Raw genomic sequence first — 25,767 nt, 5'->3', positions numbered from 1 at the left:
GGCCTAGCCAGCGACACCCACATCCCATGCATGAGTATAAGCAAAGATCTGTTATTGTTATGTTCCTCCAATAAACCAGTTATTGTTCAGACAAAACTATGTGTGAGCAATTGTTCCTTAGCCAGTTATAACCAAAATATAACACCCCCAACCCAGCCCCCTGCCAAAGTCTTTCCTTTCTCTTATGTTAAATATATGCAGGCTCTTTATATTTTATTACCTTGTAGGCCCCACAGATCCAGGACCAGGGCATGGTTTTGCAAATAATTCAGCAGTTCCTGTGACACACTTTTGACAGTGAACTGCATTACTTGGTCTATTCTGGCATTTACAGTGTTCCAGACAGGTTTGGTGTGGAAAGGGCGTGGGTGGTTCAATACATGATACCTGGAGGGATTAGCACACAGTTAGGGAGGGAATTTTATGGAACCACAAGAACGGGAAACGTGCTGTGCGGGATGAGTGATTTAAGCGGGATGCGAAATTTCTATTTCCTGATAACAGGTTGCGATGCAGAGGTAACATCAGGGCATGTTTGTGGCATACTGGCCTGTGGCGGGTTTCCACTTCAATACATTTTAGTCTGATACATGACAAACATGCCACTGACGTCACTTCTGTATCGCAACCTGCTTTCAGGAAATGGAAATTTCGCATCCTGCCTAATTCAGTCAACCCCATACAATACATGAATACTCATTAGCATAGAACCTTTCTTAAATAAATTCCTACTTTGGAGCTGAAGTCAGCAACGCATGAGAATCTTGTCGCAACCAGTTCACGTTTGTTTAAAGATGGTGTGCACCAGTCGGCTTTGTGTAGTTCTGTCTGAAATCAAAGGTTTTCCTCATTGAACTCTAAGGCCCAAGGGAGGTGAGCAGGAGAATGGCCACTTGCATGGAGGCTCAAGACTGGCAAGGATGAGTCAGAGATGAGGGGGTGGGGTGGAGTGGGGTTGGGAGCACGGAGGACTGGAAGAGGGATACAAGGGAGAACAGAGGGTGGGGTCAGGGGTGTGGATGAATAGAAGAGGAATCCAAGGGAGGACAGAAGGTGGGATCAGGAGTATGGGGTACTGAAGTGGGAAGGGCTTGGTGTCCTGGGTGTGGTGCGTGGATACTTAGTCAAGGTAAGAAAATGGGGGCGCGGTGTTAGTACTGAATACATGTGGGTCCATCTCAGGTTGTTGTTTGGCAGAGTCATTACAAGGCTTTGAGTTCACCTACAACATTTTAATTATTCCTTCTGAGAGTGATCTCGGACAATGTCCTTTACAATGCATAGACTGGAGGGCCAGCTGAGTCTGCAAGTGCAGCCATGTCCCACAGAGTGGCGAGTTCAACAATGGACACTAACATGAACATTCAATAAAGAACGAACAAAAAACACAACATTGTTTCTCCCACAATAAAGGAAATGTCCATAACTCCCTTGTGACCATCAATGCGTGCCAGCCATGAGGTATGCCAGTATGTTTAGCTCTCTGAATAAGTTAGGATCAACAAATAACAGGAAAGTTTTGACCATAACGTGTGACCAGGAGGCCCTTTTATAGACCACCCGCAGCTGCTGCATTGTCAGCTGACAGTGGGTTTCACCACTGGAAAGCTTCCATCTCTGCGGAATCTCCCACGTACGCTGCTGGCACTTTAAATTTTAATTGTAGTCGAATCAGAAACAGGGAAAGAGAAGAGAGTAGAAGTGGATGGGAGCACGGAGGACTGGAAGCATCCACTTCCAGGCCTGCCATCACTAACTGGTGTGACGCTGACAAAATTCCACCCTCAATCCTTTTTTTTCATTCCCCTGGGTTGCACCATCTTCAGGTCTATTTTTCAAGGGCATCAGTACATGAACTGTGGAAAATATTGCCACCGGCAGAACATTTCAAGAATTGTACATGAGACTTAAGGGGGGATTTTCTAGCCCCACCTGCCACCGGGTTTGTCCAGTCCCACCGAAAGTCAATGGACTTTTGGCTGGGTGGCTGCATCCCCCACAGTGAGTCCCGGCCTTTCTTTGTTCTTAGTTACGTCTGCATCCTGTTAAGACAAGGGCCCCTCTCAGCTAAAACCTTTGGTAACCATGTTACACTGCAAGAGGTGTAGAATTATAGTTAAACTCCTTTAGTACGTACAGGATCTTATTACAACCTGTCTGCTGTTATCCCAGAGACCTGTCTTCATAACACTTCCATCCACTTGATACTAAATAGTATATTGAATTTACAGCATGGAAACAGACTGTTTAACCCATCAGGTGTACGCTGGTGTTTATGCTCCCTATGAGCCTTCCATGGAACCATACGCCATCTACACTCCACATCTTTGGAAGAAAATAGGAAAAATTGTAATCAGTGTTGGAAATGCAGCAGACATAAGCTTAAAGTCATTGGGCCAATTCCCTGTAAGTGAATGGGATGTGACTGATTTAAAATCTCACTTCCTGTTGCTATGACCCCCATAGAGACCAATAGTTTTCAAAAAGATATATGGGGCTGAATTTTACAGGTGACTCGCCGGCAGATGGGCCCATAAATTAGGGCACAGTGCCACAATTTTACGAGTGGGGGTGGGGGCAGGAGGTGGGTGGACCCAATTGAGGCCCTTAAGTGGGCAATTAATATCCAATTAAGGGCCACAACCCACCACCACTCCAATTTAATTGGCAGTGGAAGAGGCCTGTGCCCAATGTATAGAAACATAGGAACATAGAAAATAGGAGCAGGGGTAGGCTATTTGACCCATCGACCTGCTCTGTGCCATTCAATATGATCATGGCTGATCCTCTATCTCAACGCCACACTCCCTCTCTCTCCCCATACCCCTTGACACATTTAGTGTCTGGAAATCTATCTATTTCCTTCTTAAATATATTCAGTGATTTGGCCTCTACAGAATTTCACCTGTTCACCAACCACTGAGTGAAGAGGTTTCTCCTCATCTCAGTCCTAAACGGCCTACCCTGTGTCTTGAGACTGTGGCCCCTTGTTCTAGACCCCCCAGCCAGGGGAAACATCATCTCTGCATTCAGTCTGTCCATCCCTGTCAAAATTTTACATGTTTCAATGAGATCCTTTCGTATTCTTCTAAACTCCAGTGAATACAGGCCAAGTCGACCCAACCTCTTCTCAGATGACAAACCTGCCATCCCAGGAGTCAGATTAGTGAACCTTCGCTGCGCTCCCTCTATGGCAAGTGTATCCTTTCTTAGGTAAGGAGACCAAAACTGCACATAATGCTCCAGATGTGGTCTCACCAAGGCCCTGTACAGCTGCTGTAAGGCATCCTTGCTCCTGTACTCATATCCTCTTGCAATGAAAACCAACATACCATTCGCCTTCCTTACTGCTTGCTGCAGCTGCATTTTTGCTTTCAGTGATTGATGTACAAGGACACCCAGGTGCCTTTGTACATCAACATTTCCCAAACTATCACCATTTAAATAATACTCTGCCATTCTGTATTTCCTACCGAAGTGGATAACTTTGCGCTTATCTATGTTATACTGCATCTGCCATGTATTTGCCCACTCACCTAACCTGTCTAAATCGCCTCGATGCCTCTTTACACCCTCCTCACCACTCACCTTCCCACCTAGTTTTGTGTCGTCAGCAAACTTGGAAATATTACATTTAGTTTCCTCATCCAAATCGTTGGTATATATTGTGAATAGCCAGGGCCCAAGCACTGATCCCTGCGGTACACCAGTAGTCACAGCCTGCCACTCTGAAAAAGACCCATTTATTCCTACTCTCTGTTTCCTGTCTGCTAACCAATTCTCAATCCAATCCAATATATATCCCATGTGCTTTAATTTTACTCTTATGTGGGACTTAATCAAAAGCTTTCTGAAAAACCAAATACATCACATCCACTGGTTCTCCCTTATCTATCCTTCTAGTTACGTCCTCAAAAAACTCCAGTTAGTTTGTTAACCATGATTCCCCTTTTATAAATCCATGTGGACCTTGTCTAATCCTGTTGATATTTTCTAAATGTCCTGTTATCACATCCTTCATAATAGACTCTAGCATTTTCAGTACTACTGATATTAGGCCAACTAGTCTGTAGTTTGCTGTTTTCCTGCTCTCTTCTTTTTTAAATAGTGGGGGTACATTTGCCACCCTCCAATCTGCTGGGACTGTTCCAGAATCTACAAAATTTTGGAAGATGACAACCAATGTATCCACTATTTCCATGGCCACCTCCTTTTGTATCCTAGAATGAAGATTATTGGGCCCTGGGGATTTATTAGCTTTCAGTCCCATTAATTTCTCCAGTAATATTGTTTTAGTAATACTAATTTACTTCAATTCTTCCTTCTCACTAAAGCTTTCGTTCCACAGCATTTCTGGGAAGTTATTTGTGTCTTTTTCCATGAAGACAGAACTAAAGTTGTTGTTTAATTGCTCTACCGTTTACTTGTTCTCCATTATAAATTCTCCCTTTGTGGACTGTAAGGGGCCTACATTTGTCTTCACTAATTGTTTTCTTTTCACATACTGATGGAAGCTTCTACAGTCTGCTTTTATGTTTGTTGCAAGTTTACTCTCATACTCTATTTTTCCCCGCATGATCAATCTCTTTGTCCTCCATTGCTGAATTCTAAACTGCTCTCAATCTTTGGGCTTGCTACTTGTAGCCTGACAGGTTTAAGCCTGTGGTCGGCCGATCAGTGAATGTTGGGGGGGTGGGGGGGTGGGGGGCGGGTGGTGGGTAGGAGTGCCTCCTTTTCGAGCACCCTTTGCCAATTGGAGGCCACTCCCCACAATTTTGGCTCCCCAAGTCCACCCCTGCCCCCCCCCCCACTCTGTCCAACGTGCGACCTCCAGCCCCCTCGCTAGTCCCTGCCAACCTGACAAAAAGAGGGAAATGGGCATTTCAGATATCAAAATAGGCAAAAGCAGAAGTACTAAGTGTTCCATTTTCTAATGTATTTATCACAGACGACTTAAATACATATACTCAGCTGAGATGGTGACCACTTACTAGGCATACTTTTGGGTTTATTTCTTGCAATAATTTTGAAACACTCTCTTTAGTTATAATGAGGTTTAGTATGTCTGGTAAGTGGTCACTGTCTAAACTGGATATGCATGTTAAACCTTCTCTGGTAAATACACTGGAAAATTGATCACTTAGTGCTTCTGCCCTTAGGATCACATATAACTCTATTCTGAAATCTGAAACAGCCACAGCTTCCTTTTTGATTTCCTTAATGAATAACTAGAAGCTGTCGGGATTCTCCTTAATTGAATAGGTTTTGACCTGAGCCCTTGTCCCCATGGTAACCAGGTCACATAAGCTTATCACCAGGCAGAACACAGGACAAATTCACACCGTCCTTCCAATTCCAGGGCATTCTGTTTTACCTTAAATTAAAAAAGACAGTTTAAAACAACCATTTTATAAAGACCAGTAGTCATAACATTGTCTCTGTTTCGGGAATGAGAGTTCTACATGCAGAATCTTTGGTTTTTAAATGTATTAAAAGAAGTGACATTCACAGATAAGGTGAAATGGTGTGGGCATTCATGGCCATCATTCATAAGCTGCCTGGCAAATTACATCTAGGGAAACACTTAAAAGCAACTCCTTATCTAGCAGAGGGACAAAGAACAAGCCATGAAGGAACCTTGAGTATCTGAACTGCTTTGGGCAAATTCTGCGAGATTCAATAGTTTTCACCAGATGTTAGTCACAAGGTGAATTCCTCAGTCCAAGATGGAACTCAAACACCATCTTGCTTAATATAAACAAATAAAGCTTCTCTAACTTAATACAACACAGACGTATTTAAGGAGAAACCAGATAAACATGTGATGAATAACGGAAGGATCTGGAGATAGGATGTGATGAAGTAAGGTAGGGGGAAGTTCATATGAGGAATACTGGCCTTATCCTGCACCAGCAATCTTGGAGTACCTCACTGTACTGCTACTGTTTGTGTATGAGCCTTTACTGTCAGTGTTCGACTGCTCTAACATGGAGAGCATCAAAGTGGAGTCTCACGCTATCCTCAAGTGATTGTGCGTGCTGTGCAGTGACAGAGCAATGGAGAGCAATTGGGAGTAGAAGGCCTAGTTGATTATATTTCTGTCTTGGCCTAGGGCACTGAGGCAAACTGCACAACTACAATGGCTCATTGAGAAAGTTCAACTAATGCATCCTGGATCAGTGATTGCACATGGAATATTCCAACCAGAAACCACAAATGCTGGAAGTCTGAAATATAGCCAATCAACGGCTGAGGAAATTTATTGTTTTAGGTGAGACCCATCATCAGAAAGGGGGATATTGCAGGCCTTAGGGCAGACGCTTCCTCAATGGAAGGAGGGAAAATGGAAGGAAAAGCTTCCAGATCGCTTTCCTATCCTACCTCATAGCAACAAATGAACTCCTATGCCCTGCCACCATTCTTAGCTGAGAGATGTATAGTTTAGGATTAGAGGCATAAGGATATAACATGTCCCAGGATCATCTTGTAAAAGCCCCATCCAGAATATTTGATACAGTTGTAGTCACAGTGCCCCACTGTGGACCTCTCCTGCCATTGGAGAAGTGTGATGAAGACAAACTAAACTTAAAACTTGGATTAGACATATGACTTACAAAGGAGAGCCAATCAAGACTGGGAATGTTTACACTGGCAAAAGGCAGCTCTGGGGAAAGCTACCTTACTTTGCAAGGGGCATAAAAATGAATCCTAATAAACGAAGGTCTTGTGGCACAGTGGGTAGCATCCCAGCCTCTGAGCTAGAAGCTCTAAGTTCAAGTCCCACCCCAGGACTTTATGGCCAAGGAAGGTGTCTTCATAATGTGGACAAGCAGGTTGAGCATCAATCTGCAAATCCTTCCAACACATGCCAATGGCAGGTGATAAGAGTGGGAGAGAATCCTGGTCAGTCATGTGATGGAAAGAAGGTTAGCTGCTCTACCATAGCTCCAGACTACAACATGCATGTAAAAGAAATGCATGTTGCACAGCAACTCAGACTCCCTGAGTGAACTTTAACAATCAGGAACTCTGCCACAAATGGAATTGACTCAAGTCCAGAAGAAGAAAGGGAACTTGCAGTTTGGATTTAATGACTTTTCACAAAAGATGGTGAAACTTTGGACCAAAATCCCTTGGAATGCCAATTCAAAAGGGAACTGGGTGGATTATTTGGCAGGAAAAGGTCTGGGGAATTTGGAAGCCACAAAGTGTATGCTATGTCTAGACTTTGGGATCAACTAACAAGATGGCAATGGTGTGTTCCAGTTTTGTCCATTCCTATGGTTGGTTCAGGGAGGTCCTGCAATGTGACTGATACCCATTGGCCAAACAATCATAATATTTAATTCCATAATAAGGGATATTCTCACCGAATCTGAATTCCTCTCTCGATGTTCTGTTTCAGCCATTTGATTCCCAGGCATTGAGTGATCTGAACTTGAAAATCTATCCTCTGGCCCACTAACTCTGTGGGATCTATAAGGATCTCATCTTCACCTAGAGGTCTGGAGAAAAGTGCAAACTTATTTAATACTCTGAAAACATATTTAACAAGGGAACAGTCATGGTCCAAATACTGGTTATTGAGATGGGTATATGCACACAGCAAAAGCAGATTGGTCAGATCAGCGTTATACCACTGGCTTCACACTGCACTGTAGCCAGATAAAGTGAAGCTCTACACTTAACATTCACATCCTGAAATTCTGATTAAATTTTAATGTTAAAAAGTGATTACGATAATAAAATCATCTTTAAGACTTAAAAGGCTCAAAATCAAATTTTGGGATTTATTAGGACTTAATAATTAATTAATTATGCAATTAATTAAACAATTTTCACTCTGGCCCAGTTGTCGTTATACTGTTGGCAGCATAAAGCTGAACCAGACTGAACCAACTCCTGAAGGTCTTCTCAAACCATTGGTTTATATTTTAATTTAAGTGTTTGGGTTGTATTATGTATGCTTATCATGGTGTTTGCAATCTCAGATCGCTTTGTTTCATTACAGAATGTGTGGTGCAACTGGTCTATGAAGAGAGCTTTGCATTAGCAAGCTTCATTTTATTTTGTCCAGTATGATCTATACCTGCAGGAATTTGTTGTAGCATTGGATGCTTTTCCATCAGGAGTGGCTGGGGCAGGGACCATGCTTTATGCAAAGGAAAAATGGACAAGCGTATGAAGTAGACAAAACTACGGGGCTATGGGGAGAGAATGGAGCAGGAGGATTCATTTTGAATTGGTACATAGAAGAGCCAGCACAAGTGCAATGGACCAAATAGCCTCCTTTTGTGCTGAAACTCTCTGTGAGATATATTTACTGCAATGGAATGATTTTATTGTTAGCTATTTTATGACCTTTCACTTCAGCCTCTTTGGTACAGCCTCTCAGACACAAAACAGATGGGCAAAGTATTAAGTATTTTGACTTTAATGATACTTTAGCATGAAGAATATAAGCTAAAAAGGTCTATTCTGGAACTTACTGTCCAATAGGGGTGCATGGCAACAGGTTCATCTGTAAGATGGCCTCCTCTTCGCCCTGGGAATTGTGAAATTCTACATGTTCTTCCAGTGCAATACAATAGTTCAGAGACTGAAGCCAGACATATGCAGTACCTAAATGGACTGCCTCAATAGGGTCCCAGAATGGATCATTCTCTCTATCCAGAGAAATGTTCTCTCCATCAATAAAACGCTGATATATGTCCTCCATGATGAACTTCCTGTTCACAAACTTAGCCCTTGACCAGACCCACACCTGTTATATTGGAGAATAACAGGGATCAGTCCTTTTAATTCTCTGCCCAAGGATAGGAGAGACTATGTTGTATCCGTACGCTGTAATTTCCAGTGAACATATTATAGCAACAAGAGTGAAACCTGGGCAACTCTGCATCACCAATTATCATGTGTATAAGGTCATGCTTAGTTGGGAGTGAGAACGTGTGCAAAGGAGTGTTTGTTTACTCCAAGAGATATCTGATGCAGTCTAAAAATCCCTCATCGTGTGATGATGAGGGTAATCTGTTCCTGGGTTTCTGCCAATACTTCTCCCGTTGCATCACTAGGAGATCCATAAGTAACTCAGGGAAGATTTGCACCTGATGTTCACTCCTTATTGATAGCTTCAGTTCAAATTTTCCCTCAGATTTACCCCAAATTATGGCACTTTTGTACCATGTACAAGAAACTGTTCAAGGTGTTCTCACTTAAAACTTTTGCAGCAGTTAGAGGAGAGGAGACCTTAATCATGTTGCCTGAACTGTCAACTCATTTCAGGGGTAATTTTTTTGTCACTGTCTTTTTTGTTGTAACTTCTCTGTTTTTTAAGTTCTTCCATGGGATGTAGACACTGTTTTAAAATTAGGGGTCGCCCTTTTACAACAGAGATGAGGAGAAATTTTTTCTCTCAAAGACTTGTGCGACTTTGGAATTCTCTGCCTCAGCAGGTGGTGGAGGTAGGGTCATTGAATATTTTTAAGGCTGAGGTAGATAATTTCTTTTTAGGCAAGGGAATCAAAGGTTATCGGGGGTAGATGGGAATGTGGAAATCGAAACACAAGAATATCTGCCATGATCTTATTAAATAGTGGAGTTGGCTCGAGGGGCTGAATGGTCTACTCCTGTTCCTAGTTCTTATGTTCTTATGTTCTCATCATTAGCAAGACCAGCATTTGTTTCCCATCTCAAAGTGTCTGTTATGAAGCTATTAATGTATATAATATTGTTGGAAATTATTTTTTTAAACATAGAGGTTTAGTCTGTGGGTGTGTCTTAATTGGATTAAGGCCAGCTAGTCTGAGTGCTTTGATGTATACTAGTTTTGAGATGTAAGAGAAGTAGAGATACATTTGCATTTTGTTGAATAGAGCATTCAAGAAGGGGAGTGATATCTGGCACCTAGCTAGCAGAGACCAAGCAATGTTTACATTACTAATAAAATTGATACTATGAAAAGGGTTTTATTGTTAGAAGAGGTAGAGTTCGAAGGGGCTGGTAATAGAATGGGTACTTACATTCAAAGAGATGTGCTGGGTAAAACAGACAGCAGTTTTGTGTAGGCAGAGCAGAGGCAATATAAGATCAAAGCCTATAAGCCTACCACGGTGTCTGCAAAAGAACCAAAGTGAAAAGGACCTCATTTTGAATTTGTAAGGTGAAAATGCTTCGCCTGATATCTGCTTATAGTCTATGAGTGGCTGTTGCCTTAATGGAGATTAATAGTTTGGGAATTATTTAAAAGTTATGGTAGTAGTAATTTGTAGCCATGTGTATATATTTAACTTGTGTAAACTAATAAATGTCTCATGTACTTTGATACAAAAACCTCTCGAGAACTGGTGGTCTGATTCCTGAATTCAGAGTTGCATCTCAAACTTACCAAATGAAAATATAGGTTATGACACTCGTTTAAAATTTCCCTCTGGGATTTTTAAATAACTCAGCTTTACCAATTGCTGCGTCATAACAATGCCCCTGAACCGAGTAGCTTGCTAGGCCATTTCAGAGGCAGTTAAGAGTCAACCACATTGCTGTGAAATTGGAGTCACATGTAGGCCAGACAAGGATGGAAGATTTCCTTCTCTGAGGGCATTAGTGAACTAGATGGGTTTTTACAAAACAATTGATGATAGTTTCATGGTCCCCATTACAGGGACTAGCTTTTAATAATTGAATTTAAATTCCACCAGCTGCCATGGCGAGGTTTGAACCCAGAGCTCAAGCCTCTGGATTATCAGCCCAGTGACATTACCAGTACATCATCATCTCCCCTTGTGAACAATAGTATCCATATTCCCTTAATACTCAATATTGCTCAGAAATGGAAAACAGGTTTTAAAATTGGTAAAGGTGGGAAAAAGAGAAAAAAGGTCTTAGAATTACTTTCTTCTATCACAATACAATTGATACCAAAACATGAGGTATGAGCGCATTCCTTCGTACCTGATGAGTCGTTTTATTTGTCACTTTCACCATCACCTCCTTTACCAAGTCTTGGCCCCTGGAGTCTGTTAATGCCAAGTTCTTCACTTCCAATTCAAACTTTAGATCCTGTGCTTGAACAATTAAAATAGTTGTTCAAACATAAACAACAATGCACTCAAATGTTTCAACAACTCCAAGACCCAACAGTCAACTTGAGCACATTGTCACTTCAGTGCAGTACTCCGCTGTTAGATGTGTCATCTTTTAGAGTAGACATTAACCTGAGGCCTTAGCTGCTCTCTCAGGTGGATGGGAAAGATATCATGGCACTATTTAAATAAGAGCAGGGTATTATCCTGGTGTCCTGGACAACAGTCCTCTCTTGGGAAACATCAATTTAATTCACTAATTGCAAGTTGCTGATTTGGGGAGAGTGGCTTCTATAAACTCACCTTAAATACCAGTAACTTTACTCCAGACATAAGCCATTAATTGTAAATTAATTTTGAGATGTCCTGAGGATGTGAAAGGTGTTATGTAATTGCAAGTTTTTTTCCCTCAGCTGTGTGAGGCAGTGTCTGCCTGACTGGACGAAGGAGAAAGATGGTGAGATACCCAAACGGAGAGAAGTGGAGAGATTACCTTGTTTAACTCTTCACTGATCTGGTTCGCTTCCACAACCATAGGCTTCACCCTGATGTAATCAAGGAACACAGCAAGCACACTCGGATCTACTTTCTTGTTCCCACAGGCAGGACCTGGTCAGCAGAAGGTGAGAAAGTTAGTAGAGCCTCAGGGAGCATCCAGTGGTCATGAATCACTTCCCCAGCCCTAAAGCCAATATTTCCGTGCACTTGAGTTGATTAAAATATGACTACAGTATTACCAGAAGGATATGTAAATGTATGATTTAGTGTTATCCATAGCATTTGTAAAGGGCTATAATCCCTTCATAGTTTTTATTAAGCGTATTAGAAAAATGATCAGGAATCACCACTAAGTTACTGGTGCTTTCTGAAGATCCTGGACTGACTCCCTAAGGCATGTCCACCACCTATAAGGCACAAGTCAGGAGTGTGATGGAATACTCTCCACTTGCCTGGATGAGTGCAGCTCCAACAACACTCAAGAAGCTTGACACCATCCAGGACAAAGCAGCCTACTTGATTAGCACCCCATCCACAAACACTCCCTCCCTCCATCACCGATACATGGTGACAGCAGCGTGTACCATCTATGAGATGCACTGCAGGAACTCAACAAGGCTCCTTAGACTGCACCTTCAAAACCACGACCTCTACAATCTAGAAGGACGAGGGCAGCAGGCACATGGGAATGCCACCACCTGGAAGTTCCCCTCCCAAGCCACTCACCATCCTGACTTGGAAATATGTTGCTGTTCCATCACTGTCACTGGGTCAAAATCCTGGAACTCCCTCCCAAATAGCACAGTGGGTGTACCTACGCCACATGGACTGCAACCGTTCAAGAAGGCAGCTCACTACCACCTTCTAGGGATGGGCAATAAATGCTGGTCTAGCCAGTGACACCCACATCCCATGTATGAATTTAAAAAACACCAAAACTTCATGTTATTTTTAACTTGAAACTTCATCACATAACTCAATGTACATTTAACACATGGCTTTATAAATATTTGCACATGGGATCTGGGTAACTGTGACCAGGCTGCATTTATTATGCATCCTAATTATCTGAAATGGTATCAATAACTTCAGAAAGTATTAAGAGTGAACTGTATTCTGCAAGACCAACAGATATATGGCAGATTCATGTTGGTTGGGGTTTTTAATGACAATCTAACAGGTTCTCCATAGTCAATTTTCTGTGGTACCAGCTCACACATTATCAGGTTTATTGTAGCTGGCTTCATAGTTCATTCTGGAGAGGGGCTTGAATTCATGACCTCGGGATTACAAGTTTAACACCATAACCACTTCACTACCATATCACTAGTCTTTGCCACTTACCAAGCGCATCTCTGTCAAAACCTTCTACTGCTGCCAGCTCGGACTGGAAAAAATCATAGTCGTATTTGCTGAAGTCCTCCTCACAATTCCGCTCGCTCGGAAATCCCACATAAAGATAAGTGCTGTTGGATCCCAGAATAACTCGGTCCTGAGGAACACAAGGACAAGAGTTAAAAGAAAAGGCTTGCCATTCATTAATTGTCCATGCTTTCTGGTAACGTAAAAATACCCCGGGCGAAACCTAACAATTCACTCCCGTTTGTTAGAAAGCTTACGGACAACAAGCTTTCATTCTGGGCTGATTGTGAAACCAAGGCCAGGATTTTACGGCCCTGCCACAACATGTCTCCCTCACCCCCCAACAACCCCCCCTGCCCCGCAACCCACCCCCCCACCCCCGGTACCCCCACCTCTGGTGGATGCGACGAGCCATTTAAGTCTCCATTTAGTTCGGCAGGACTGTAACATCCCGCCGGGCTGGAGGGGCCTTAAAATCCTGGCTCAGGGGTCAGGAGTGAAAGAAGGCCTAAAATAATGAAGGCCCAAAATGGTGTACCTTTGCTGGGCAGAGAATTTCCTTTTGTTTTATTTCTTATTTGAAATTGTTGACTCTGTTTCAAGAAGGGTAACAAAGATTTTTACAGTACATTTTATCATAAGTGCTAGGGAAGAGCTTCAGAATAAGAAAAAAACTTGTGTTTTTATAGCACTTATCACAACCACCAGACGTCTCAAAGCACTTCACAGTCAATGAAGTTTTTTTGGAGTGTAGACACTGTTGTATTGTAGGAAATGAAGCAGCCAACTTACACGCAGCAAACTTCAACAAACAGCAGCGTGATAATTATTAAAAAAGTGATTTTTTTTAAATGTCGATTGAAGGATAAATATTGACCAAAACACCGTGAGAAGAATCTTCCCCCCGTTGCAGGGGAAGTTCAGGAGCGGGCACGCCTCTGATCGGCACCCCTGATCGGGGGGGTGCACCGCTATTTTACGTGAGCGGGCCAATTAAGGCCTGCCCAGTGTGACGTCCGCCACAGAGGCGCTATACACTCCCTGTGCGGGCGAGGGGGTGGGGAGGATTCCCTAAGCCGAGAGTGCGCTCTTTCATGCATGTGCGTGAAAGAGCGCACGCATCTCCCTGAGGCTAAGTGCTGCCTTAGGGAGATCGGCGCCAAATTCAAAAATGGTCAATGCACAAAAATAAAATTTCCCTGACACGCCCCCTCATGTGACACTGTCACATGAGCTGGGACATGTTCATCACTTTTATTCAAACTTTTATTAAATTTTTTAAAACCCTCATGAATCCTCATCCCGCCCGTGGATGAGGTTTCAGGCTTTTTCTGAAGACTGGCCTGCCCGCCAACCTTAAGGCTGGACAGGCAGGTCCATTAACTTGTTTAATTTGTTTTTAAAGGGCCTCGATTGGCCGTTGACAGGTCGGCAGGCGCACAGCTGATTCGGGATGCCCCCACCGACCTGAAAATTAAAACGACGCGGGGTGAGGTCAGGAGTTCTGCCCAATGTCATCCTGCATCAGCAAGCGGGCCCCACCCACCTCTCGCCGACCTCAATATCCTGCCCCATGCATAACTCCCCTGCTCTTCTTTGAAATACTGTCATGGGATCTTTTACATCCACCCACGCAAGTAGATGGGGTCTCGGTTCAACATCCCATTCAAAACACAGCACCTTCAACAGTGCAGCACTCCTTCACTGGAGTATCAATCTGGATTTCTGTGTTCATTGCCTGGAGTGGGATATGAACCCAGAGCCATGAGACTCAGAGGCAAGAGGGCTACCAACTGAGCCACAGCTGACAGGTCACAGGCAAAGCATCAGCCTGCATGAAGAACTAAGAGCAAGTGACTTACCAAATGTCTAAGTTGAACTTTAGTAAGGACAAGGACCCCGTTTAAAGTCACTTTAGCTTGTCCATGTGGCTCCAGAGTTACTTGATTGTCTAGGTTTGTGATGCTGGCGTGTTTATCAGCAACACTAAAGAAGAAAAATAGCATGCAATGCATAAAATTAACCATGTTTATTCAACTAATAAAGACTTCACAATAAAGACTCCACTATATTACAGCCTCGCAGACTGTAGGACTGTAGAACTTCATAGCACAGAAGGAGGCCATTCAGCCCATTCTGTATGTGCTTGAGCAATTCACCCATAGCCTTGTGCCTTTGCTTCAAATATTTATCAAATTTTCTATTGAAAAATGCAATGGTCTCTGCCACATCCTCTCTCTCAAAGCATTATGTGTTCCAAGAACTCTGCATGGAAAAATGTTCTAAATTCTCTCCTTACTCTTTTAGCAACAATCACTGACTCCCTAGCCAGAAAACTTCTCTTCCTTAACAAAAACAGAATTACCTGGAAAAACTCAGCAGGTCTGGCAGCATCGGCAGAGAAGAAAAGAGTTGACGTTTCGAGTTCTCATGACCCTTCGACAGAACTTGAGTTCGAGTCCAAGAAAGAGTTGAAATATAAGCTGGTTTAAGGTGTGTGTGGGGGGGGTGGGGGGTGCGGAGAGAGAGAGAGAGAGAAGTGGAGGGGGTTGGTGTGGTTGTAGGGACAAACAAGCAGTGATAGAAGCAGATCATCAAAAGATGTCAACAACAATAGAACAAAAGAACACATAGGTGTTAAAGTTGGTGATATTATCTAAACGAATGTGCTAATTAAGAATGGATGGTAGGGCACTCAAGGTATAGCTCTAGTGGGGGTGGGAGAGCATAAAAGATTTTAAAATATTTAAAAATAATGGAAATAGGTGGGAAAAGAAAAATCTATATAATTTATTGGAAAAAAAAGGAAGGGGGAAACAGAAAGGGGGTGGGGATGGGGGAGGGAGCTCAAGACCTAAAGTTGTTGAATTCAATATTCAGTCCGGAAGGCTGTAAAGTGCCTAGTCAGAAGATGAGGTGTTGTTCCTCCAGTTTGCGTTGGGCTTCACTGGAACGATGCAGCAGGCCAAGGACAGACATGTGGGCAAGAGAGCAGGGTGGAGTGTTAAAATGGCAAGCGACAGGGAGGTTTGGGTCATTCTTGCGGACAGACCGCAGGTGTTCTGCAAAGCGGTCGCCCAGTTTACGTTTGGTCTCTCCAATGTAGAGGAGACCACATTGGGAGCAACAAATGCAGTAGACTAAGTTGGGGAAATGCAAGTGAAATGCTGCTTCACTTGAAAGGAGTGTTTGGGCCCTTGGACGGTGAGGAGAGAGGAAGTGAAGGGGCAGGTGTTGCATCTTTTGCGTGGGCATGGGGCGGTGCCATAGGAGGGGGTTGAGGAGTAGGGGGTGATGGAGGAGTGGACCAGGCTGTCCCAGAGGGAGCGATCCCTACAGAATGCCGATAGGGGGGATGAAGGGAAGATGTGTTTGGTGGTGGCATCATGCTGGAGTTGGCGGAAATGGCGGAGGATGATCCTTTGAATGAGGAGGCTGGTGGGGTGATAAGTGAGGACAAGGGGGACCCTATCATGTTTCTGGGAGGGAGGAGAAGGCGTGAGGGCGGATGCACGGGAGATGGGCCGGACACGGTTGAGGGCCCTGTCAACCACCGTGGGTGGAAAACCTGGGTTAAGGAAGAAGGAGGACATGTCAGAGGAACTGTTTTTGAAGGTGGCATCATCGGAACAGATGCGACGGAGGTGAAGGAACTGAGAGAACGGGATGGAGTCCTTACAGAAAGCGGGGTGTGAGGAGCTGTAGTCGAGGTAGCTGTGGGAGTCAGTGGATTTGTAATGGATATTGGTGGACAGTCTATCACCAGAGATTGAGACAGAAAGGTCAAGGAACGGAAGGGAAGTGTCAGAGATGGACCATGTGAAAATGATTGAGGGGTGGAGATTGGAAGCAAAATTAATAAATTTTTCTAAGTCCCGACGAGAGCATGAAGCGGCACCGAAGTAATCATCGATGTACCGGAGAAAGAGTTGTGGAAGGGGGCCGGAGTAGGACTGCAACAAGGAATGTTCCACATACCCCATAAAGAGACAGGCATAGCTGGGACCCATGCGGGTACCCATAGCCACACCTTTTATTTAGAGGAAGTGAGAGGAGTTGAAGGAGAAATTGTTCAGCGTGAGAACAAGTTCAGCCAGACGGAGGAGAGTAGTGGTGAATGGGGATTGTTCGGGCCTCTGTTCAAGGAAGAAGCTAAGGGCCCTCAGACCATCCTGGTGGGGGTTGGAGGTGTAGAGGGATTGGACGTCCATGGTGAAGAGGAAGCGGTTGGGGCCAGGGAACTGGAAATTGTTGATGTGACGTAAGGTGTCAGAGGAATCACGGATGTAGGTGGGAAGGGACTGGACAAGGGGAGAGAGAAGGGAGTCAAGATAACGAGAAATGAGTTCTGTGGGGCAGGAGCAAGCTGAGACGATCGGTCGACCGGGGCAGTTCTGTTTGTGGATTTTGGGTAGGAGATAGAAGCGGGCCGTCCGATGTTGGGCAACTATCAGGTTGGAAGCTATGGGAGGAAGATCTCCAGAGGAGATGAGGTCAGTGACTTGATGTTCAGTGGTGGGGTCATGGTCCAGGGAGAGGTAGGAGGAAGTGTCTACTTCTCTTCCTTGTTTAGTCTATCACATTCATAATTTTAAAAAGTCTCTAATTCAAACTCATTTTTTCCAGCGTAAATTGTTTCAGTGTCTGATGTTTCTTCTCACACTTATAGATTCCCATTCCTGGCCGTGTTTTGGTAAATTTACGTGTACGCTTCCTATCACTATAATGTCCATCTTATAATGGGGTATCTAAGACTACATGCAGCACCCTACCTGTGCCCTTATCAATAATTTGTAAGAATTCATCATTACATTTTGTAAGTAATTCCTCTACTTAATAAAATCTGAAATTCTATTAGCTTTTTTTGAGGCTTTATGCGCACTCACAATTTAGAGAATTATTTATTTGAATGCCTACATTTCTTTGTTTATTCAGTCACTTGAGCATCTTGTACTTGTGTTCCTTTTTCTCAAATTGCACCTACCACCTGTCTGCCTGTTCCACTAACCTGTCTTCTGGAAATCTTGCAGGAGTTCTTTTCATTGTTCCATGAACCTCCTAATTCTGTGTCATCAGCAAATATCTTCATTTGTGAGGCGTAGACCTTGAAATGTTTTCTGACTGTTCATCCAACAGTGACGAGGAATGGGGGAAACACAGCCATGCCTCTTTCTGTCTTCACCTGGTATCCATGTGCATGCACATTATCAAGCAGAAGTCGCCCAATAGCAATGAGGCTATCCTCACGTTGTCATATTGAAGGAATTGCAGCTCCTGCCACTGTGACTTAGCTGAGATTGGCTAATGAATCACCTACAAGGAGTCAAAATTGACTTTTAAACTTATTTGACTTGGGAGGTCTTGTGACGCAGTAGGTAGTGTCCCTATTGCTAAACCTAGGAACTCTGGATTCAAGTCCCACCCAGAACTTGATGGCCACAGAAGGTATGTTCATAATGTGGCCAAACAGGTTGGTTGTCAGCCTTGCAAATCCAACATGCAATAAGAATGGGAGGGGCTCCTGGTCAGCCACATTTGATGTGGAGCAGCACTTCTCAAGTGATAGCTTGAGGCCAGCAACCTGCTCCAGGAAAAACAACAATATAACACACATGCAAGACTCTGCCTCCATTGTCTCTAGATGTGAAGAGTCATACAAACTTGAAACATTAACCCTGTTTCTCTCTCCATAAATGCTGCCAGACCTGCTGAGTTTTTCCAGCATTTTCTGTTTTTATTTCAGATTTCCAGCATCTGCAGTATTTTGCTTTTATCCATATATATGCCATATATATATATATATATCCATATAGTCTTCTAAGTCTATTTGACTTGATGAAAGCAGCATGAGGAGAGAAAAGTAAAACATTACCATCAAGCTAAGAACCCTGGTCCAATGAAAAGTGCAGGAGGGCATGACAGGAGCAGCACCAGGCATACCTAAACATGAGGCGTCAACCTGGTGAAGTTATAACACAAAACTACTTGTGCGCCAAACATCATAAGCAGCAAGTGGTAGACAGAGCTAAGCAATCCCATAGCCAATGGGTCAGATCTAAGCTCTGCAGTCCTGACACATCCAGTCATGAATGGTGGTGGACAATTAAACAACTCACTGGAGGAGGAGGCTCCACAAACATCCCCATTTTCAATGATGGAGGAGCCCAGCACATCAGTGCAAAAGATAAGGCTGAAGCATTTGCTACAATCTTCAGCCATATGTGCCAAGTGGGTAATCCATCTCGGCCTCCTCCAGAGGTCCCCAGCATCACAGGTGCCAGTCTTCAGCCAATTCAATTCACTGCACATGATATCAAGAAACGGCTGAAGGCAATGGATACTGCAAAAGCTATGAGCCCTAACAATATTCCGACAATAGTACTGAAGACTTGTGCTCCAGAACTTTCTGTGCCTCTAGCCAAGCTGTTTCAGTACAGCTACAACACTGGCATCTACCTAGCCAAGTGAAAAATTGCCCAGGTATGTCCTGTACACAAAGAGCAGGCAAAATCCAACTTGGCTAATTACCACCCCATCAGTCTACTCTTGATCATCAGTAAAGTAATAGAAGGGGTCATCAACAGTGCTATCAAGCGACACTTGCTTAGCAATAACCTGCTCACTGATGCCCAGTTTTTGTTCTGCCAGGGCCACCCAGCTCCTGACCTCATTACAGCCTTGGTTCAAACATGGACAAAAGAGCTGAACTCCTGAGGTGAGGTGAGAGTGACTGCCCTTGACACCAAGGCTGCATTTGACAGTGTGTGGCATCAAGAAGCCCTAGTAAAACTGGAGTCAATGTGAAACAGGGGGAAAACTCTCCGCTGGTTGGAGTCATACCTAGCACAAAGGAAGATGATTATGGTTGTTGGAGGTCAGTCATCTCAGCTCCAGGTCATCACTGCAGGAGTTCCTCAGGGTAGTGTCCTCAGCCTAACCACATTCAGCTGCTTCAATGACCTTCCTTCTATCATAATGTCAGAAGTGGGATGTTCACTGATGATTGCACAATGTTCAGCACCTTGCGCTACTTCTCAGATATTGAAGCAGTCCATGTCCAAATGCAGCAAGACCTGGACAATATCCAGACAATTGGCAAATAACATTTGCGCCACACAAGTTCCAAGCAATGACCATCTCCAACAAGAGAGGATCTAACCATTGCCCCCTGACGTTCAATGGCATTACTATTGCTGAATCCCCCTTTATCAACATCCTGGGGGTTACCATTGACCAGAAACTGAACTGGACTAGCTATATAAATACTGTGGCTACAAGAGCAGGTGAGAGGTTAGGGATCATGTGACAAATAACTCATCTCCTGACTCCCCAAAGCCTGTCCACAATCTACAAGGCACAAGTCAGGAGAGTGATGGAATACTCCCCATTCACCTGGATGAGTGCAGCTCCCACAATGCTCAAGAACCTTGACACCATCCAGGACAAAGCAACCCGCTTGATTGGCACCACATCCACAAACATTCACTCCATCCACCACCGACGCACAGTAGCAGCAGTGTATAACATCTATATGATGCACTGCAGGAATTCACCAAAGATCCTTAGACAGTGCCTTCCAAACCCACGACCATCACCATTTAGAAAGACAAGGGCAGCAGATAGATGGGAACACCAGCACCTGGAAGTTTCTCTCCAAGTCACTCACCATCCTGACCTGGAAATATATTGCCGTTCCTTCACTGTTGCTGGGTCAAAATCCTGGAACTCCCTTTCTAACAGCACTGTGGGTGTACCTACACCACATGGAACTGCAACGGTTCAAGTAGGCAGCTCACAACCACCTTCTCAAAGACAACTAGGGATGGGCAATAAATGCTGGCCCAGTCTGCGAAGCCCACATCCCATGAATGAATATATGAAAAGAAAGCTCCTCATTTACATATTATCATTTTCAAGAACCTAACTACTTTGCTGAAACTTTCAGTTGACTATCCAGCAGTCTACAAGTATTTTTTTAAAACTTCCTGTTACGGTTTCCACATACCCGAAACCTTTAATAACAATGGCCTGAGGGAATCTTCTGGATTGTCCAATGACAGTCTCTCCTGAAACAAAAGACAGGCATTTTAAAATAATCGGCATGTTTGAAATATTGAAGAAGGTATATCATTCTTTAAAATTGGGTGGGCAAGGAACAAAGAGGCTCCACATTTGAGTGAACAGGTTAAGTAAACCTGCACTTAATCTACCTATCTCCTCAAAGTGTGAAAGCAGAATACAATAACAGCATTGCGAGACACTACAATGCAGACCTTGTTGGTCCCATTGAACTATTCCACCTACAATTGTTTTAAAAATTCTTTCAGGGGATGTGGCAAGGCCAGCATTTGTTGCCCATCCCTAATTGCCCTTGCTTTCTAGGTCATTTCAGAGGGCAGTTAAGAGTCAACCACATTGCTGAGGGCCTGGAGTCACATGTAGGCCAGACCGGGTAAAGGTGGCAGATTTACTCCCCTAAAGGTCATTAAGTGAGCCAGATGGTTTTTCAACAATAATTAATGATATTTTCATGGTAACCATTACTGAGACTAGCTTTAAGTCCCAAATTTTTTATTAATCAGATTTAAACTCCACCAGCTGCTATAGTGGGATGTGAACCCCTGCCCTCAGGGCATTATCCATCCAATGACATTACCAGAGTACTACTGTCTCCCCTAAGTACAAGGCAAGATATAATGAATGACAGACTGGGTGACTCCATCATTTTGGTGTATTCCTTACATATTCTTAGCAGTCACTCTGACTTTTCTTCAAAATTCTAGGTTCTGTGGAGCTGAGTTGCCTCTTCAGCATCTAGGTGGAGGAGCATGAAGATGGTTGTGATTGTCACAAAAAATCAGGCTTGGGCAGTTCCTGATTTTCTGCTAAATCATTTCAAGGGATCAGAAAATCATGAACAGCCTGTGCACACCTGATTAAGTGTTCCCCACCCCCTGCCAAGCTCATACACCTGGATGTTGAAGAGGAAAATCTACCCCCCTCTCCCCACCACCCACTTAGGCCCTTGCACATTTATTTATTGCAACGAGCTGTCAGCAAGTTCAATAAAAGACAGGGGGGGTGAGCTAGGAGGCAGGCGGGGATAAGGGAGGCAGGTGTAGCACTGTGGTCGTGGCTCGAGTCCTAATGGTACATTACTGATGCTGAAAATTCATCACAAAGCTTAAAGAGCTGGAATCACTGATCCCGGAGAATGACAGCATGAGGCCAATGTGGGAAAATTTGACTTTCATTTTGAGCAATGCTTTTAGCGCCTGCTTCGCCCATCAGAAATTATTGAACAACTCACTCAAAAATATAAACACAGATAATGTTGGAAACGATCAGCAGGTCAGGCAGCATTTCTGAAGAGAAATTCAGAATTAACCCAGGGTGGCTGTGAAAAATTTAAAACCTGACATCCAGCCTGCCACAGGTGGGCTTTATTTCAGTTTTAACTAACAACTTGGGCATGCTGCGGGGGATGAGGGGCTAGTAACCTGCTCTCAAGAGCTGGGTCGTTTATTTAGATATGCTCATGAGGCGGCATGCCTCAGATTTATTTTCATCCACTTCTACATTTCATGGTTTCTGCTTGGACTTCCCAGGGATTGGGAAACCAGACTGCTGAAGGGAGGTGAGGACCTCCAGGTACAGCACTGCACTGGGGCCAGGCAGAGCAGGAGAGCTTCCCTCACACAATGTAACCTGCCGTAATCGGGTGACAAACCACCTCCCCCTGTGACCCCCTGCTCCATCCCCATCGCCGCCCCCCCCAACCCCACCCCAACCCCGGCAATGATCTGCCCCTCCCCCCTTCCACCAGGATCTCTCCCTTCTCTTTGTCTCAAATGCGCTCCTGCAGTTAGGTTTGGCAGGGCCTTCAGTGCTCCCCTCTTTTCTGGGCTTCCCCCAGCAACCCCCACCCCCCCCCCCCCACCCCTCCCCCCCCCACCAAGTCCATCTCTGATCCCTCTCTGACTCCCTGTATGTCAGGGCTAATGTTTTAGCTCAATGATCTCTTACCAGCAACTGGAAAAGCTGGTACACAACTGCAAAAACACTGGGAATAGTTGAGGCTTAAAAATAACGGAAGGGGCAGAGGATATCTGTGAGGGTTAGAGGGCAGGGGTGATTAAATAACCAAAGTGGTGATGGTAAAAGAAAAAAAAAATTAAGCAAATAGAACCCCAGGGAAATGGATTGCTCATTTGTTTAATTCCTCAAGAAAGGCATTATAGCTAGCTAAGGCAGCTTGCCAAATAAGCTAGGTTCTCCTCCATTTTACTTTCCAAGTTTAAAACACGCCCGCCAATTATAGCTGTAGAAATGCTTCAAATAGGTTTAAGTTGGAAAGTGATTTGACTCAAATCCAGGTGAAGATGGAAAGAGCAATCAGAAAGGGTGACTGGTAGAGCCTAGACTTGGATCTGCACACAGTAACACAGGGTGAGAGGCCAGTACCATCCTGAATGAACAGCTTGACAAAGGCAGAGAGCTGTGGGTCCACGTTGACATTCGACAGATAGGGGAACATCTGAATCATGTGCTTTTCCTAGAAAACAAATTTATAAAATGATCAGTGAGGTTTTCCCTTAGAATTCTTCCAACCCTACGACGTCTACCACCTAGTACAGCTTCCTGTGGTCCGTTCACTAAACCGCCTGCTCATCTCCGCTTTCCCACCCACCACACCTCTCTCCCACCTGCCACACTTCTTTCTTGCCTTGCCCCTCTCCCACTCTCACTGCTCCTCTCCCACTCTCACTGCTCCTCTCCCACTCTCACTGCCCCCTCCCACTCTCACCGCCCCCTCCCACTCTCACCGCCCTCTCCCACTCTCACCGCCCCTCTCCCACTCTCACCGCCCTGTCCCACTCTCACCGCCCTGTCCCACTCTCACCGCCCTGTCCCACTCTCACTGCTCCTCTCCCACTCTCACCGCCCTGTCCCACTCTCACCGCCCTGTCCCACTCTCACCGCCCTGTCCCACTCTCACCGCCCTGTCCCACTCTCACCGCCCCTCTCCCACTCTCACCGCCCTGTCCCACTCTCACTGCCCTGTCCCACTCTCACCGCCCTGTCCCACTCTCACCGCCCTGTCCCACTCTCACTGCCCCCTCCCACTCTCACCGCCCTGTCCCACTCTCACTGCCCCTCTCCCACTCTCACCGCCCTGTCCCACTCTCACTGCCCTGTCCCACTCTCACCGCCCTGTCCCACTCTCACCGCCCTGTCCCACTCTCACTGCCCCCTCCCACTCTCACCGCCCTGTCCCACTCTCACCGCCCTGTCCCACTCTCACCACCCTGTCCCACTCTCACCGCCCTGTCCCACTCTCACTGCCCTGTCCCACTCTCACCGCCCTGTCCCACTCTCACCGCCCTGTCCCACTCTCACCGCCCCTCTCCCACTCTCACCGCCCTGTCCCACTCTCACTGCCCTGTCCCACTCTCACCGCCCTGTCCCACTCTCACTGCCCCTCTCCCACTCTCACCGCCCTGTCCCACTCTCACCGCCTCTCTCCCACTCTCACCGCCCTGTCCCACTCTCACTGCCCTGTCCCACTCTCACCGCCCTGTCCCACTCTCACCGCCCTGTCCCACTCTCACCGCCCTGTCCCACTCTCACTGCCCCCTCCCACTCTCACCGCCCTGTCCCACTCTCACTGCCCCTCTCCCACTCTCACCGCCCCTCTCCCACTCTCACCGCCCTGTCCCACTCTCACCGCCCTGTCCCACTCTCACCGCCGCCTCCCACTCTCACCGCCCTGTCCCACTCTCACCGCCCTGTCCCACTCTCACCGCCCTGTCCCACTCTCACCGCCCCCTCCCACTCTCACCGCCCTGTCCCACTCTCACTGCCCCTCTCCCACTCTCACTGCCCTGTCCCACTCTCACCGCCCTGTCCCACTCTCACCGCCCTGTCCCATTCTCACCGCCCTGTCCCACTCTCACCGCCCTGTCCCATTCTCACCGCCCCCTCCCACTCTCACCGCCCTGTCCCACTCTCACCGCCCCCTCCCACTCTCACCGCCCTGTCCCACTCTCACCGCCCTGTCTCACTCTCACTGCCCCTCTCCCACTCTCACTGCCCTGTCCCACTCTCACCGCCCTGTCCCACTCTCACCGCCCTGTCCCATTCTCACCACCCCCTCCCACTCTCACCGCCCTCTCCCACTCTCACCGCCCCTCTCCCACTCTCACCACCCCTCTCCCACTCTCACCGCCCTGTCCCACTCTCACTGCCCCTCTCCCACACTCACTGCCCTGTCCCACTCTCACCGCCCTGTCCCACTCTCACCGCCCTGTCCCACTCTCACCGCCCTGTCCCACTCTCACCGCCCTGTCCCACTCTCACTGCCCTGTCCCACTCTCACTGCCCCTCTCCCACTCTCACCGCCCTGTCCCACTCTCACCGCCCTCTCCCACTCTCACCGCCCTGTCCCACTCTCACCGCCCTGTCCCACTCTCACTGCCCTGTCCCACTCTCACTGCCCCCTCCCACTCTCACTGCCCCTCTCCCACTCTCACCGCCCTGTCCCACTCTCACTGCCCCTCTCCCACTCTCACCGCCCTGTCCCACTCTCACCGCCCTGTCCCACTCTCACTGCCCCTCTCCCACTCTCACCGCCGCCTCCCACTCTCACCGCCCCTCTCCCACTCTCACCGCCGCCTCCCACTCTCACCGCCCTGTCCCACTCTCACTGCCCTGTCCCACTCTCACCGCCCTGTCCCACTCTCACCGCCCTGTCCCACTCTCACCGCCCCTCTCCCACTCTCACCACCCCTCTCCCACTCTCACCACCCCTCTCCCATTCTCACTG

The 25,767-nt window shown here is 45.9% G+C and overlaps 1 protein-coding gene across 1 annotated transcript in view; it reads right to left on the bottom strand.

The window, feature by feature from the left end:
- Positions 1–25,767, bottom strand: part of kif28 (kinesin family member 28) — a 67,616-nt gene that overhangs the window by 13,078 nt on the left and 28,771 nt on the right. The window contains exons 10-18 of the mRNA XM_041207556.1: positions 23,380–23,476; positions 20,608–20,651; positions 14,804–14,927; positions 12,924–13,071; positions 11,575–11,690; positions 10,951–11,058; positions 8,490–8,764; positions 7,371–7,505; positions 221–387 (exon numbers count right to left, since the gene is read on the bottom strand). Of these exons, the coding sequence (XP_041063490.1) occupies positions 221–387; positions 7,371–7,505; positions 8,490–8,764; positions 10,951–11,058; positions 11,575–11,690; positions 12,924–13,071; positions 14,804–14,927; positions 20,608–20,651; positions 23,380–23,476 (1,214 nt within the window). The remainder of the gene's footprint in view (positions 1–220; positions 388–7,370; positions 7,506–8,489; positions 8,765–10,950; positions 11,059–11,574; positions 11,691–12,923; positions 13,072–14,803; positions 14,928–20,607; positions 20,652–23,379; positions 23,477–25,767) is intronic.

The sequence above is a fragment of the Carcharodon carcharias genome, chromosome 2, assembly GCF_017639515.1.
Source record: "Carcharodon carcharias isolate sCarCar2 chromosome 2, sCarCar2.pri, whole genome shotgun sequence".
Taxonomy (NCBI): domain Eukaryota; kingdom Metazoa; phylum Chordata; class Chondrichthyes; order Lamniformes; family Lamnidae; genus Carcharodon; species Carcharodon carcharias.
The sequence above is the reverse complement of the archived record's forward strand: the minus strand, read 5'-3'. Positions and strand labels throughout refer to the sequence as shown.